General features: G+C 38.7%; 2 protein-coding genes across 7 annotated transcripts in view; one reads left to right on the top strand and one right to left on the bottom strand.

The window, feature by feature from the left end:
- Positions 1-14,565, bottom strand: part of c18h3orf33 (c18h3orf33 homolog (H. sapiens)) — a 466,419-nt gene that overhangs the window by 99,854 nt on the left and 352,000 nt on the right. The window lies entirely within an intron of this gene.
- Positions 1-14,565, top strand: part of kcnab1a (potassium voltage-gated channel subfamily A regulatory beta subunit 1a) — a 122,819-nt gene that overhangs the window by 45,255 nt on the left and 62,999 nt on the right. Inside the window, exons 1-2 of one of the 6 annotated variants that reach the window (XM_082181374.1) lie at positions 2,929-3,152; positions 3,281-3,812. The exons of 4 other annotated variants lie outside the window; for them this stretch is intronic. In XM_082181374.1, coding sequence (XP_082037500.1) covers positions 3,601-3,812 — 212 coding nt within the window. In that variant the 5' untranslated portion in view covers positions 2,929-3,152; positions 3,281-3,600. Of the gene's footprint in view, positions 1-2,928; positions 3,153-3,280; positions 3,813-14,565 lie in introns of those variants that run through there. One more of the 6 variants, XM_082181375.1, reaches the window with a different exon arrangement.

The following is a 14,565-nucleotide window of genomic DNA, read 5'->3' as shown; positions in this document are numbered from 1 at the left end:
TGCCAGTGTCAGAGATTCAGCATGATCACGATCTACTGCTATGATCTACATCTACTGATGAGCCAATACAAATGCAACATGAAGTGGCGTATTGATCAATGCAACATGGCGCTATAACATAAAACTACTTTCCTCAAGCTCCATTTACAAGATTGAAAAGCCAAGTTTGGCCTCTTTTCTCTATCCATATTCCCCTCTTTCACCTCCTCCTCTTTTATTAGCGCACATAAAAACAAGTGCGATTCATCTGTTTGTTCACCACTAACGCATGCAGATTTTAGTCTTCTATACTAACTTGCGTCGTAGCCTACGATTCAATACGTGTCATTCAGTCTACATACATGTCGTACCCAAGTTTATTAGATCCATGTCGCACAGTGTGATTTGTAATGATCTTATAGGATTGCCGAAATCACAGGCATTAATCACAATGAGTTTTTATCAGTTAACAGGCTTCGTCCTGAAGAAGAACAAGAGAGTGAAAAACCGAGAGACAATTTGAAGCCTATCTGACAATTACAGAGCAATAAAACTGCTGCCACTGAGATAAAAAGAGCCTTTTGTGGAAATATTTTAATGGAAAGATATTCCATTTTCTGTGGTTTCCATAGACACTGTTTCAAGGCATAATCTCCTGGTTTAATGAGTAACTTTGGGCAAATAGTAAGAGTCATAAAATCTTCACTCCTTCATCGATCAACATCGATTCGAGACACACAGTTAAAGTGCAGAGATTTAATGTTGAGCATGTGAAACCGACTCTGCGCTCAGTGTGTGTGTGTGTGTGTGTGTGATATCGTATTGATCAGTAAATTCACTGTTACTGGTGATAAGAGGATTGGAGATTGTGTTGGCAGGAGGTACTTTGACAAGTAAGGAATCCAGAGGTGACAAAGGGATTTTTTATCATTTCCTTTCATGCTTTCAGGATGCTCACAAACTCATTTCCCCCAAAGGACTTTAGGTAATGCTAAGAATAATGTACAGGCGCTGGGGAGTCATATATCAGAGCGATTCCAGATCAGGAGCTTCATTAGCGCTCAACCAGGGGTCAACTGATTTGTAATTTAAATGAGGTCAGAATAGAGTCATCGACTCAGAGTAGCTAATATACATGAATTAATAACATAATTATACTAATAAATTAACTTTCGTCTCCTTTTTTTATTTGTCTCATATGTATATGTTGGCTGTTTGTGTGGGTCTTCAGGTTTGTGGTGTGCGGAATATACCGAAGCCATAAATCTACTGTTTTAAGATTAGGTCAGGCTCACTGAAAGAAGAGGTACATTGTTTTTGTAATTCCATTGCATTATAGGATTACATTTCACATTGTTTATTATCATTTCAATAGAAAAATAATAGTTTAATAGCCTGGCAAGCCACCTCCTACATCAAGATGTTAGGTCTGGCAACTCACCATTGGCACGGCTCAATCTGAGCGGCGGGATAAACGGTTGTCTTTCAGATTCCCTCTGCACGCGATAGGACAGCGCTACAACCAATCAGAGCGATTGCCCACCAGCAGAGCTAGTTTATAGATTAAACTTTTGACGTATCTGATCGGCAAAACTACAAACACATCTTCCTTTTTTAAGATTGACTTAAAGGGATAGTTCACTTTGAAATAAATTTTTGGTATGTTTTAGCTTACCTCAAGGGCATCCAAGATGTGGGTGTCTTTTTTTCCACAGTAGTTTCAATTTTGATATTTTTAGGTCAAACCATTCTTGTCTGTCAGTCATATAATGCAAGTCTATGGTCATTATCTCAGAGCATGCACAGAGTCCAAATTAAAACAATTCCCCGTCCAGAATACACAGCCATGTCGAAGTGATCTGATCTGACGTGTGCGCAGACACCTACATCTTGGATGCCCTTGAGGTAAGCTATACCAAAAATTAATTTCAAAGTGAACTATCCCTTTAAGTGCCCGTTCTTTGTTCTTTTCTCAAAAAAAAGCTTAACTCCAAGTCCTCCAGATTCGCGGCCAAAGCCGATTCGAAAGACCGCTGTTCTCCAGCAGCAGCCATTCTTTGTTTTCAAGTAGCAGCGAACCGTCGCAACTCTGTCGTCATTATGTTAAGCCCGCCCCGCCTACTCTATACACGATGTGATTGGCCTGACTAGAGTTTGGTTTTTACAGCTCGAAAGTCAACGGAGAGTTGCTAGACCACACTGGCTGCAAAATACATTTTGCTGCCGCTAGGGTGCGTCTAGATTTCTAGGCTAATAGTTTAATATATTTTAATGAATTGTACGTATGAGACTATAACATTTTTGTTCATCTTCGAAACACAACTGAAGATATTTTAAATGAAATCGGAGACAATATTGCTGGTGTTAATAATTCATTAACTCTTTCCCTGCCATTTATGACATATTTAAATGTTTTTTTCCTTGACAAAAAAAAATCTTCATGCCTTAAAATATCTTGAATGTAACTCGGTTTAGTATACGCGGGTCTATGAATATGCAAATGAGCCCCGCCTCCACTCACTCACTCAGCTCAGAGATCCACTGGTTGACGATCACACGTTGATCTGATTGGTTACAAGGTAGTTTGTGACGTCAGAAACACCAGCGATTTCAAAGCGTGTTTTTGAGACTGTCTTTGGTTCACTGCAGTTTTAAGGAGAAAATACTCAGCAATGGTGTCGACTTATGAATTTACACATGGTTTGTCTTAAAGCATATTAAAAACACCACATAGACACATAAACTACATTAAAAGCTTGAGTTTCACCACAGGGGGACTTTAACCTCTCTGATATCCTTCAAACGATCTTTTAACAGCTTTCTATTTAGCATTTGTTGGTTTGGGGTTTAGCACTGAAAGAGTGATGAGCGTGTGCGTGTGTGTGTGTGCGTGTGTGTGTGTGTGTGTGTGTGTGTGCACAGGTGCGCGAAACATTGTGCTTCGGTCCGTGCCACGGAGCAAGAGCGCGATACACTGTGAAAGAAAGAGAGCGAGGGAGATAAAGGGAGGGAGAGAGAGCGCTTTAAACAGACGTGGACGATCGCCTGCTGCTCATTCCCCTCAGAGCGAGCGCAGATGAAGCATCACTGCTGAGCTCACCACAAACACACAGAGAAAGAGAGGAAAGCAGGACCAAAGCTCATTAGCCACAAATCATTATCAGCTGGAGGAAGTGAGTGAGTGTATGTGTGTGTGTGTGTGTGTGTGAGGAACAGAGGAAGACCTCAGAAGAGAGATAAGAAGTGTGGATTTATGCTGTCTAGTCTTGACATCCCTCCTTTCCTCCTCCTCCTCCATCAGACGGGCTTTTGCGGCTGACCATGCGAGGTTGCTTCGGGAATCTCCTGCTGTCCTCCTCCGGATAGTTCTGCAGATCTGTGGCTCGTAACTTTGACTGTCCTTTTTTTCACGAGGGAACATCTTGGAGAAGGAGCGACGCAACTTTTGAACTGTGTTAGACGTCTCCGTTTTCCTTGTGCTCAATAATTGATGCTGTTTCTCTGCTGCTGCTGCTCAGACGGGATCCACCGGACGGGATCGGGAAGGAAAGTGACCCCTGCATGATCCCTCATTGTGTCCTCTCTGTGTTGTAGACTCTTCTCCATCCTCCCTCATCCAGCATGCAGGTCTCAATCGCTTGCACAGACCACAATCTGAAGGGTCGGAATGGAGACCATGGGAAATCGAACGCCACCAGTCCGAACGTGGTCAACGCGGCGCGGGCCAAGTTTCGCACGGTCGCCATCATCGCCCGGAGCTTCGGCTCTTTCACCCCGCGCCACCACATCTCCCTCAAAGAGTCCACCGGAAAACTCACTGGCATGAAGTACCGGTACGTCTTTCTCCCTACTTAACCACTTTCCCTCATTCCCTTTCCTTCCATCCACGGATCCCTTCTGTTTCTCTTGCTGGAGTGGTTTAAAGAAGAGTCTCAAACTTGGCTGTAAGAAGATCAGTAGTAGTTGTGTGTGAGGGTTTGATGTGATGTTTGGGTTGAACTGGTGATATATTTGTCAGCGTCCAGAACTTACAGGATGTTACTGCTCTTCATAGATCAGTGTGAGTGTGTTTCAACAGTAGCTATGTTTCCATCCACCTATTTTTATGCTTATTTTGGGATATCACATCAAAAACTGCTGGATGGAAACGGCAAGATAAATAAAATAAAAAGTGATGCGCTCATTTGAGTCGGATACATTTTCACATCTGAAAGGAAAACATGCGCATAAACTTTGATGGAAAGACATTTACAGAATAAATTCCTTTTGTTTTCTGATCTTTTTGTAAATTGGTTGTTCTGAAATGCCTGAGCAAAGTCTATCGTCAAAGTGGTTCTGTATAATTACCTCCCAGAACGGTCTCGCATGACTGCGTTCATCAGCAGGGAACGCCTCCGAAAGCAAGATAACACATTTATTGCGCAACAAATTCATTATATATGAAAAATATTACATACAGTGACGTCTCCTACTTTTCATTGTGACATTTAGCGGCAGGTTATCAGGAAGTGACGATTTTGTTCTCTTCGACTCACTGGACTTTATTCACAAATGTTTTATGCGATATTCCAGTTTTGCTTGGTTAAATTCGCAACTTTGGATGGAAACACAGCTGGTGTGAGATCTAGATCTCCTTGCTCTACTCTGTCTCTGTTAGCTCCACAGGACAAACTAACCATAATTGTTTACTATTCCATATTTACATAAAGTTCTCAGACTGACGCTTCATTAAGTGTCGTGAATATCCAGAGCTGTTCTGGTAGAGCGCATTTGCTGATGTTTTTTTCTTTGATGCAAATCTTGATAATTTTTTCGGTAGGTGTTGTTGCTTGATTTGATGCAATATTTTCAGGGTATTTTCCATCTGCTCTGCTGCATGTTCTGGATGCTGGTGGGATGTGCCGGAGTGTGTGTGTGTGTGTGTGTGTGTGTGCTGGTGCCTGTGTTTCTGAGACTAATTGCAGCATAAATGTTCCTAAATGCAAATGCCGTGTGGACCAGGTTAGTGTCTTTCACCTGATGTCCTGAATCAGCACACACGGGAGGTCACTCGAGGCTTTAGGTATAGACTAAACGCTGTAGCTCTGATGTTTGGATTTTTGTATTGAATCCAGAGGTCAGTTTGTGCTGTTTAGATATGTTGGCTTTATGTTACTCTCTTCTGCCTTTAGGGTTACAGCAGCTTGTCACTGGGACAGTATCCTTAAAGTGACACATTTGACCTTATTTACCCCTAAAATACTGATAGTAGGACCTGAAGGGTATAAATTACTAATCTCCAAGGTACTAATTAGGGATGCACCGGAAAACCCCCCCAGCTTTTTACGGTTTTGGAACGAAATGGGTTTTGAGAGCTCAAATCAGTAACCGAAACAGACATTTAATTGGTAATTATATGGTTTCTAATATCTACAAATATTTCAGTCTGTGCTGTACAAAACTTCACTAAAGTCTCAAATTCTGTCGATTTTTATTCTGAAATTCAAACATTAAATGTAATGTTGGCGCTCTTTAATACGGCGTGACAGATTCAGACGCTCAGTTTAAGTGTCAGCGTGGATCAAGCGGCTCGTGAACGATCATCTCATCTCCTCTTTAGTTCCAGCACTAAATAAACATGGGTGAAAATCAGAAGATGCAGTTCAGCTTGTAATCGCTCAATCAGTGATTCAACCGCAATACGACAATAAAACAGCTTGGCCATAAAATGTCACTTCACCTCAAGAATAAACTCATTAGTTAGCTAGAAAAACTTACTCTAGAGAAGAGCATTTTGCTAAATATATGCACCTTATTATATATTATATTTTAATAAGCATTATATTTTTACTTAACCTGTTATGATGTCTTCATTACTTAATGTATGTTTGAGTAAATCTGTCATGAAAACAAGTTATTCCAGGTTATTGTCTTTTAAATGTTTGTTTTACCGACAAACTGGAGTAGAAGTTTCTATAAAAACTGCCTTATGTGCAATTCAAATGTTTGTACAACTCAGTTTTAGCTATTTGAGTGTTGATTATCAAATAAGTTTGAATAATTAATTGATTATTTATTTTTGGCTTTCGGCGCCAATCACATCCTGAATTTTCGGTTTCTGTTTCGGCCCAGAATTTTTATTTCAGTGAAATTAATATGCACATTTTAAGTGTAGATGAGCTACAAAGTTGTGCTTTTATGAGGACTTATCCCGAAAAGCACAATTTTTCAAATTTTTTCTTCCACATTTTCACCAAACTTGAACTTTCATGTGCATATGTATGAAAGTGAAGGGAAATGTTTCCAAGTGAAACAGGATTTACAATGAGAGAAAAATGTCGGGATGACTTGGTTTTATCCATTAGGAATTGATTGTAATGGGAGACTTCAGGCAAGTCATCAGACATTTTGATGAAAGAATTATGAAGAAAAGCTACAAAAACCATGCAATAATTCATGCACAATGTGATCAAGAACAGAGAAGATAATAGGATCAGTTTTGATTTGAAGCTATCAGGATCTTCTCTTACATTATATTAGAGTATAGATGACGTGATCATTTTTCTGGTTCAAACAGCCACAGCTAATCAGACATATATAATCATACTGTACTTGTACTCCGATTGTTGTTGTTATTTTTTCTGATGACTAAGTGTCTGAATAGGACAGATGTAATCACACGAGTGTGTGTGTGTGTGTGTGTGTATCTGACCGTACAGTCTGTACTGTCGTCTCGTTTGATCCCTCGCTCTCCTGGGATTTCTGACCTCACACCAGCCCTGTCATTTCTAGTGATGGATATTTAGTCTTCTTGTCTACTTGAGTAAGTACTCAACCGATAAATTAACTAAGTACTTTGGGGGCAGTGGGTCCATTCGCACCATTATTTAAGATGGTTTGAAGGGTCTCAATCAAACACACACACAGTTGTTTAAAAGAAAGAACACGTCCTCACACAAAGTACCAGTTTTTTTCATGTTTGCTGTCACTTCCAAGTACTTGAGTACTCATCTATCCGTAGTGTCCGTAGCTATCCGGTGTTATTTTAAATGATAGTATTCATTAATATTTTGAATTCGTTTTTTATTTTAAGTTTTGTTATTATTACTATTACTATTATTATTTTAAATTTCTATTTAGATTTAAGTTTTTAAGTTCAAGTTATTTTTTATTTTATTGTATTTCAGCTTTAATTAACGGACATTGTTTTAGTTTCAGTTAAAAATAACAACACTGATGCAAAGATATTAAACTTCATAAGGTGATAATTATTCTTGTGTTGTGGCTGATAACTGATAAATGGCCGGTATTAAAATTCAATAGTGTTTTGTCTGAATAAATTGAAAATAAAACACTGAAAACTAAGATTGGTTCTTCTAAATGCTACAAGTGACTGAAAGCTCTACAGCATTATAATGTACAGTATGAAAAATAGATTTGCTAATGTTTACATTCAACAGTGTTAATCAATTATTAGTTAATCTTAACTTTAAGATTCATATAAAATATCCAATTAAATATTACATCAACAAGAATATCTTCAATACCGCCCGATAACCGATATGATACTCATATATTGTGCATTCATAATAATAGTTATTACCAATCGCATGGACAACAGTCCAACTTATTCAACTTATTAAACTGTTTATTCATCATGTTCAAACACCAGTTCTTATATTGACTTTGTTTCTCATATCCAATGTTCGTCTTGATCTCTAGTGCATCAGAGCATTAGCATATGAACGCTTATCTCTCTCTCTTTTTCGTTCCTCTTTCTCTCTTCTCGGTCTACACTGATAGTGATCTCTGTGTTGTTGACAGCCTGTCAGGACGACATTAAAAGTGCAGGAGAACGTACCGATGCAACATACAGTGTATGAGTGAGGAGCAGATAAAGGAGGATTGAGTTTCTAGAAGTTACAGTATGCTTATAGCTCTGCATGTCTATCATGACTTCTTTGTACGGGTCTGACAGGGAGCGACTCTGGGAGAAGCTTTCTATTACACACACACTCATACGAGCTCATGGAAACACATCGGAGGCAAATAGGCTTCATTGTGTCTTTATGTTGCATGTAGAAACCCTGGAGACCCATTAGATGAGGTGTTTTTTTTCTCTTCACAGTAACTCCTTTCAACCGTTCCTCACCAATCTCCTATATGAACAGCTGTTGATGACTAACAACTGCAATTCCCACTGAACTGGTGCTAAACCAGCTCCAAACCAAGCTCAGCTGGGTTGTACAGGATCAGTTTGATGTCTCTGAATGGTGGCCAATTTGAAATTGTAAATAAAGAATGAGAGGAAGCAGCCAATCGTAACCAATAATCCTCTGGAAACCACTTACAAGTCACCAAACACAAAGCTTTAATAGGTTTTCAGGCAACAATAGCACCTTTGAAAAGGATCCTGTAATGTAGGATGAATAGAGAACTGACAAACAGAGATAGAGAGAGTCCTCATCCGTTCTGTATATGAATTGCCCCTGAGGAAACAAGTAGGAGTAGTAAAAAATTAAAAAAAAATTAAAAAAAGTTATATATATATATGAAGAGTTCAGATGCAAAAGCCTCTAAGTGCCATCTGAAATTTTCTTCTAGAATGATAATTTTTATCAAGCTTGTATATTTAATTTCAGTAATTTCACTTAAATGACAATTAATAGGTCATTTTCATTTCCATTTAAGTGAAATTACTGAATTTAAATATACAAGCTTGATAAAAATGATCATTCTAGAAGAAAATTTCAGATGGCACTTAGAGGCTTTTGCATCTGAACTCTTCATATATATATATATTATTCTTGTGTGAATATTCCAGTTGTCATGGATGACCTTTACAGGGATTTGTATAGAGGAAATGAAGAGCAGGAGATCAGCCTGAAAGGTCACCCTGTAAAAAATATATCTGTAAAATAATGGTAAAATACTGGCAGCAGAGACGCCAGCAATCTACTGTAATTCTACGGTATGAATACTGTGAAAATATTTTATAGCCATTTACTGTAAAAACAAACAAAAAAACATTCACATTTCTGTGATTAATGAATTAAATTTACAATAGGCTACACTCTAAAAAATTGTGAGGTAAAAACAACCCATTTTGGGTAATTTTGGCATCACAGCTCTGGGTCAAAGGGGAACTCCAAAATAGGTTGGAAATCACACTACAGGAAAAACACAGGCAACAGTTATTGGCTAATAAAAAGTTGAACATTTATTTATAAGCAAGAACACCCAAAGTGGACACAAATATGTGAGAGTAAAATCAACGTGAACATTTATGTGAGTAAGAAAAAGTGCAGAAATGAATACAAACTCAAACTCTGTTATATAGCTTATGCAGTTAAATGAAACTGCGTTTTAGATGTTTAATAATCAATCAGTTCTGTTTAAGAAGAAATGTGTTTATCCCACAATGCATTGCGTACTACAGTACAAAACCGTAATACATAAATAGTGTTGAAAATGGGCTGTAAATGAACAGCAGTTGCTTACCATGCAAATTATTGCTCAGGGTGCATTGTTTCCTACAGTACATAACTGGTTTAATGGAAAACAGTATGTTACTGTCAGAATTTGGGCCATTTTTTAAATGTGCACTAGTGAAGAGATTCACCCAAAAGTTTCATCATTAAATGCCTGTAAAGGAACACGCCGACTTTTTGTGACTTTAGCTTATTCACCGTATCCCCCAGGGTTAGATAAGTCCACACATACCCTTCTCATCTCCGTGCGTGCCGTAACTCTGTCTGACGCACCCACCGCTAGCCTAGCTTAGCACAAAGACTGGAGGTAAATGGCTCCAGCTAGCATAAGGCTTCCGATAAGTGACAAAATAATGCCAACATTTTCCTATTTACATGTTGTGATTTGTATAGTCGTATACATACTGGGAACTATATTCTCAGAAGGCGAAGCACTGCTACTTGGGCGGAGTGATTTACTCGCAGCGACTGAGAAACCCCGTGGTGAGGAGCAGAGAGTTCGCTCAGAGTTGGAGTAAATCACTCCGCAGAAGTAGCAGTGCTTCGCCTTCTGAGAAAATAGTTCCCAGTATGTATACGGTTAGAAGATGGCTGTGTCTCATGTGACCTTGTTATTCGTACACGCTGTCACTATACACATCACAACATGTAAATAGGAAAATGTTGGCGTTATTTTGTCACTTATTGGGAGCAGTATGCTAGCTGGAGCCATTTACCTCCAGTCTTTGTGCTAAGCTAGGCTAGCGGTGTGTGCGTCAGACAGAGTTACGGCACGCACGGAGATGAGAAGGGTATGTGTGGACTTATCTAACTCTGGGGGATACGGTGAATAAGATAAAGTCCCAAAAAGTCGGCGTGTTCCTTTCACAGCGTTAAATGAGAATGACTTGTAAAGTGTTTAACACAGAAGCAACTACTGACTTGCTATTAATCTTTTCCAATAATTTGTTTGTTTTATTCAGAGACAACCTACCTTGTTATATCTTTAGACAACCTACCGACCCGACGTATTGATGGTTCAGTTTAGAAGTTGTTTGAATCTTGTTATAAATTGTCACATCTATGCATTTGGGGTCAGCAATATTTTTTCCTGCTTGTATTCAGCAAGGATGCACTAAATCGATCAAAACTGACAGTAAAGACTTTTATAATGTTACTAAAGATTTCCGTTTCAAATGAAATGTTGTTTATCAAAGTGTCGTCAGTTTTTATTTAGTCAACATCTTTTCATACTTCATCAAATCTCTCACTCTCTCCATCTTTGTGTATCAGTATTTTGGTGCAAACTGCTTGTCGCCGGGGTCTTATTTTCTGCATGAGAGCTCAGAGTCACCTGACCTCCCACTGCAGCACTGAGGCGAAGAGAACAAGAGGAGCCAAGACAAGCACCCAGACTCGCATCAGGAGCGGCTGATGAATAAATAACTGAATGCACGCTCACGTAGACACTCAAAAGTACACACACATACTTTAAGGATGCCAGATAATTGGTTGGTGCTTAATGATAGAGGCTAATCCTGTTGAAACTTGCCTATCGCTGCAGGAACCCAAGGAAATTTTGCACCATGACAAAGCAGCTCTCAGACTTTGATTCAGTACGTAGACCTGAATGGTGTCCGTAAGCTTTGAGTGAACCCTAACCAATGTTTAAAGACAAAACTGAGCACATACATTTGAGTTACTCTTATGTGTGGTTATAATTTGATTAATAAAAGTCCCAAAACGGACACTAGCAGCTTGTCCTCAAGCACTTGCAGTACAGAGATACACACTTCAGCTCGGGGATCATTTGTTGACTGTCGTTTACAAAGTGTTAATGAAGAACATCTTGTTGCTTGTAGCCTCCAGTGGCCCTGCAACTAAAACCTTAAATTAGCCTGGATAGTTTCCATGACAACATTTAGACTTTGAGTTGTCTCGCTTTGTAATTTTTCTGGTTAGTTGCACATTGCATCCTTTAGAAATGTGTGTTAAAGTGCAAATTCTTTCATCATTTACTCGCCCGATGTTCATAACCTGTATGACTTACTTTCTTCTGTGGAAATTGAGGAATAGGCTATTACGTTTTTGATTACCATTTATCGCCCATTGTATGGACAAAAACATTTATGTAAAAGACACTTTTCTTCACTTAAATGTTAGCTTTCTGCTAGTGTGTTATGAATTAGTATTATAGTTCTAGCAAGATATTTCTTCTTTACAGTATTGATTTGTTTCTTTACCAATCTTTACGTTTTGCCAAAAAAGTCATAAATAAAAATGGCGGTGTTTTAACTACAGGCTTTAAGCCTACATTCTTTTGAACGTTCTCATCCATTAAATAAAGACATTTCATTTCAATTGTATCTGCAATTGTCTGACTAATTTAATATTTAGATTAGATTAGATTAGATTAGATTAGATTAGATTCAACTTTATTTATCTTTTATGGTTATTGCTGTTATTAATAATTTTCAGCTCTAGTAATTTCAGCTCTAGTATATTTATCTTTTATGGTTATTGCTGTTATTAATACTTTTCAGCTCTAGTAATTTCAGGAAAAATGTGCTTCTTTAACAAATATCTAGTTCAGCATGAAACTCAAGGGCACAGGCGGATTGGTCCTTTACATGCAATCTGCCAGCAATCACATCATCACTGCATGGCACAAGCTGATTGGCTGACTCTGCTGATCCTGCAGCCAATGAGATTGCTTGCTCAACATTTAAATAGTCTGGTTGATAGTTTGCTGTAAGCTAGTCCTGCAGTTCCTCTGAACCCCCCCTCCTCCTCCTCCCCTCCTCCCCCCCTCCCCCTCCTCCCCAGCTCCACATGCCTAGATCTGACACAGGATTCATGTCTATTTAAGCAGCAGCAGCAAATCTTACATGAGTCTGTGTGTCTGTGTATCTGTTAGCGGAAGCAAGTCCCACAATCTTTTTGATATCCTTTGGCCTTTTCGAGCCTTATTTAAGGACTTTAGATTGGTTTTTGTAATAAGAGCAGTCAGGGTTAGTGCTTACATCCTCTGCTTTCTCTGAATCCCCAGCATTTACAGGATGCAGGATGGCCAGCTGCCATTGCCGGGCCAGAAATGAGAAAATGAAATAGATTTAAAGCTATGTATCGTGACAGAATGCAGCCCTGGGGTCTGATGGACATGTCTCTCACACCTCCTAAAGATGATGGTGGGCTGTCATGTTCATCTCCTCATAGCACTGCCTGCCTCTCTTCATTATCTGCCCGTTCGCTGTCGTCCTTAAACAAGCGTTTCTGTGCTTCATTCCCTCACCTCAGTGTGAAATCCTTCTAGTGTTTGATTAAAATGGATGCATGATGTTTCTTTCTGACGGATGACTTTGTCTCTATGTAAACATGTTTTTGTCAAAGGCATATGTCAGAAGAGAGATGTGTGAAATATTGAAAAATAAGACACTTGATTCTGATTGGTCAGTTACAGCATTCTGCAAACTAATGACTGCTAAAATGTGTGTTTGACCTTTGCTCCGTTTTGGTTTATTTTGCGATAATGACTGTCTGACTTTACGTCATTCCTGACATAGACTTTCTAGTGAACATCAGGCTGTAAAACCTCCAAACTAGGTGGCAACTGAGAGATTTTAAAGTACAAACTTTATCTTGAGCAAAGATGGTTCTGCCATTACAACTTTGTTCTCTGTAACTTGCAGTGTGCCGTCTGTTAGCGCCACTATACTTTTGTTGAATCCCATGCTGGCAAGATTTCATTTCACTCCTTAAAATCTTAATAGCTCTCCTGGGAGAATGATGATCCGACATTTGTAGACTTCAACAATTCTTCTTCCTCTATTTTTCTGAGACATGAAAAGAGGTTTTACTTTAAATGAGAAGCTGGTATTAAAATGAAAATGCATTATGGAGTGTTTTCAAGGCACAGGATGAGTTCGGTTTGCTGATGGTGTGTAGCTGCATTAGAAACCTCATGAAGAGCATCTTGACACTCAAAGAAAAATGAATGAAGTCTACCATTTAGGGGGAACAGATAGAAAATTGCAAAAGTCAGAATGTGTTTTGCTTATTGCTTTAGCTTCAATTGATGTTTTTCCATAGTAAACCTCCCCCACTTTCATTAGTTCAATATACGTTTTAAATCCGTTTATATTGTTATTTAACATGTCAGTTAAGCATTTAGTTTGATACGCTAGCTACAATAAGATGTTGATTATAAAGACTTGTAAAAACCACTGCATAAATAGAGAGAGAACATTGAGGTTGAGTGGCATCTCTTAAAAAGGGACCTATTATGCAAAATTCACTTTTACATGGTGTTTGAACACTGATGTGTGTCCACAGTGTGTGTAGATCTAAAATTTTACTTTTTAATCCTTATTAAAGTTACAAAAGTTATTCAGTCAAGATTTTTTCTTTGTTTTTAATGTTAATGAAACAACAAAAGACACAGATAGCAGCAGGTTTATTAGGCTACTGTCACTTTAAGACATAATGCACGGATCTAATATACCGATACTGTTACACATGCATTGTCTTTCTCGACTATTTCCGTTCACTTAAGGCATATCTGACTATGTTTACTAGGATACTGGCCGAGACAGGGTTTTCTTTTTACATAATTTTGTGTGAATTTGTCCGTTCAAGCGCAAGAAGACAGCTTCTGGGTGCGCACTTCACATGTTTGTGCAAAGAAAACTTCCCACACAGTGCGCAAATAACAAAATGAGCTCCCTTTCACGGCTTCTTGCACTTGAGTATTTGAAATTGAGTAGGCTCAAGCTTTCATGGCCCATCAACTGTCCCGAGCGTTGTTCACGTTCATGTTCTCACAACATTGTATTGTTAGGATTCATAAAAATGTCACCGGCCAACTGGCTATTGGCGAGTGTTAACTTTAGGCTGATTTCTTTCTAAAGCAAACCTCTATGAATGCATACGGTACCGGGTAAATAAATGAGATGACAAATGAGAGTATTTAATTTTATCAAAGGTTTTTTTTAGCCATTGACGCAATAGGCTACATGACAGTTTTAACACTGAAATTGAAAAATTGCGTTAACATGAGTAATTATGCATTAAACGGAGCCGAGCCGGTGTGAAAGGTGGACAAAAGCTCTCTGTTTTTAGACTCCTGTCTGTCTGACAG

Source organism: Leuciscus leuciscus (assembly GCF_965113295.1).
Source record: "Leuciscus leuciscus genome assembly, chromosome: 10".
NCBI classification, from domain to species: domain Eukaryota; kingdom Metazoa; phylum Chordata; class Actinopteri; order Cypriniformes; family Leuciscidae; genus Leuciscus; species Leuciscus leuciscus.
Note: the sequence above shows the minus strand (reverse complement) of the source record. Positions and strands in the feature narration are given on the sequence as shown.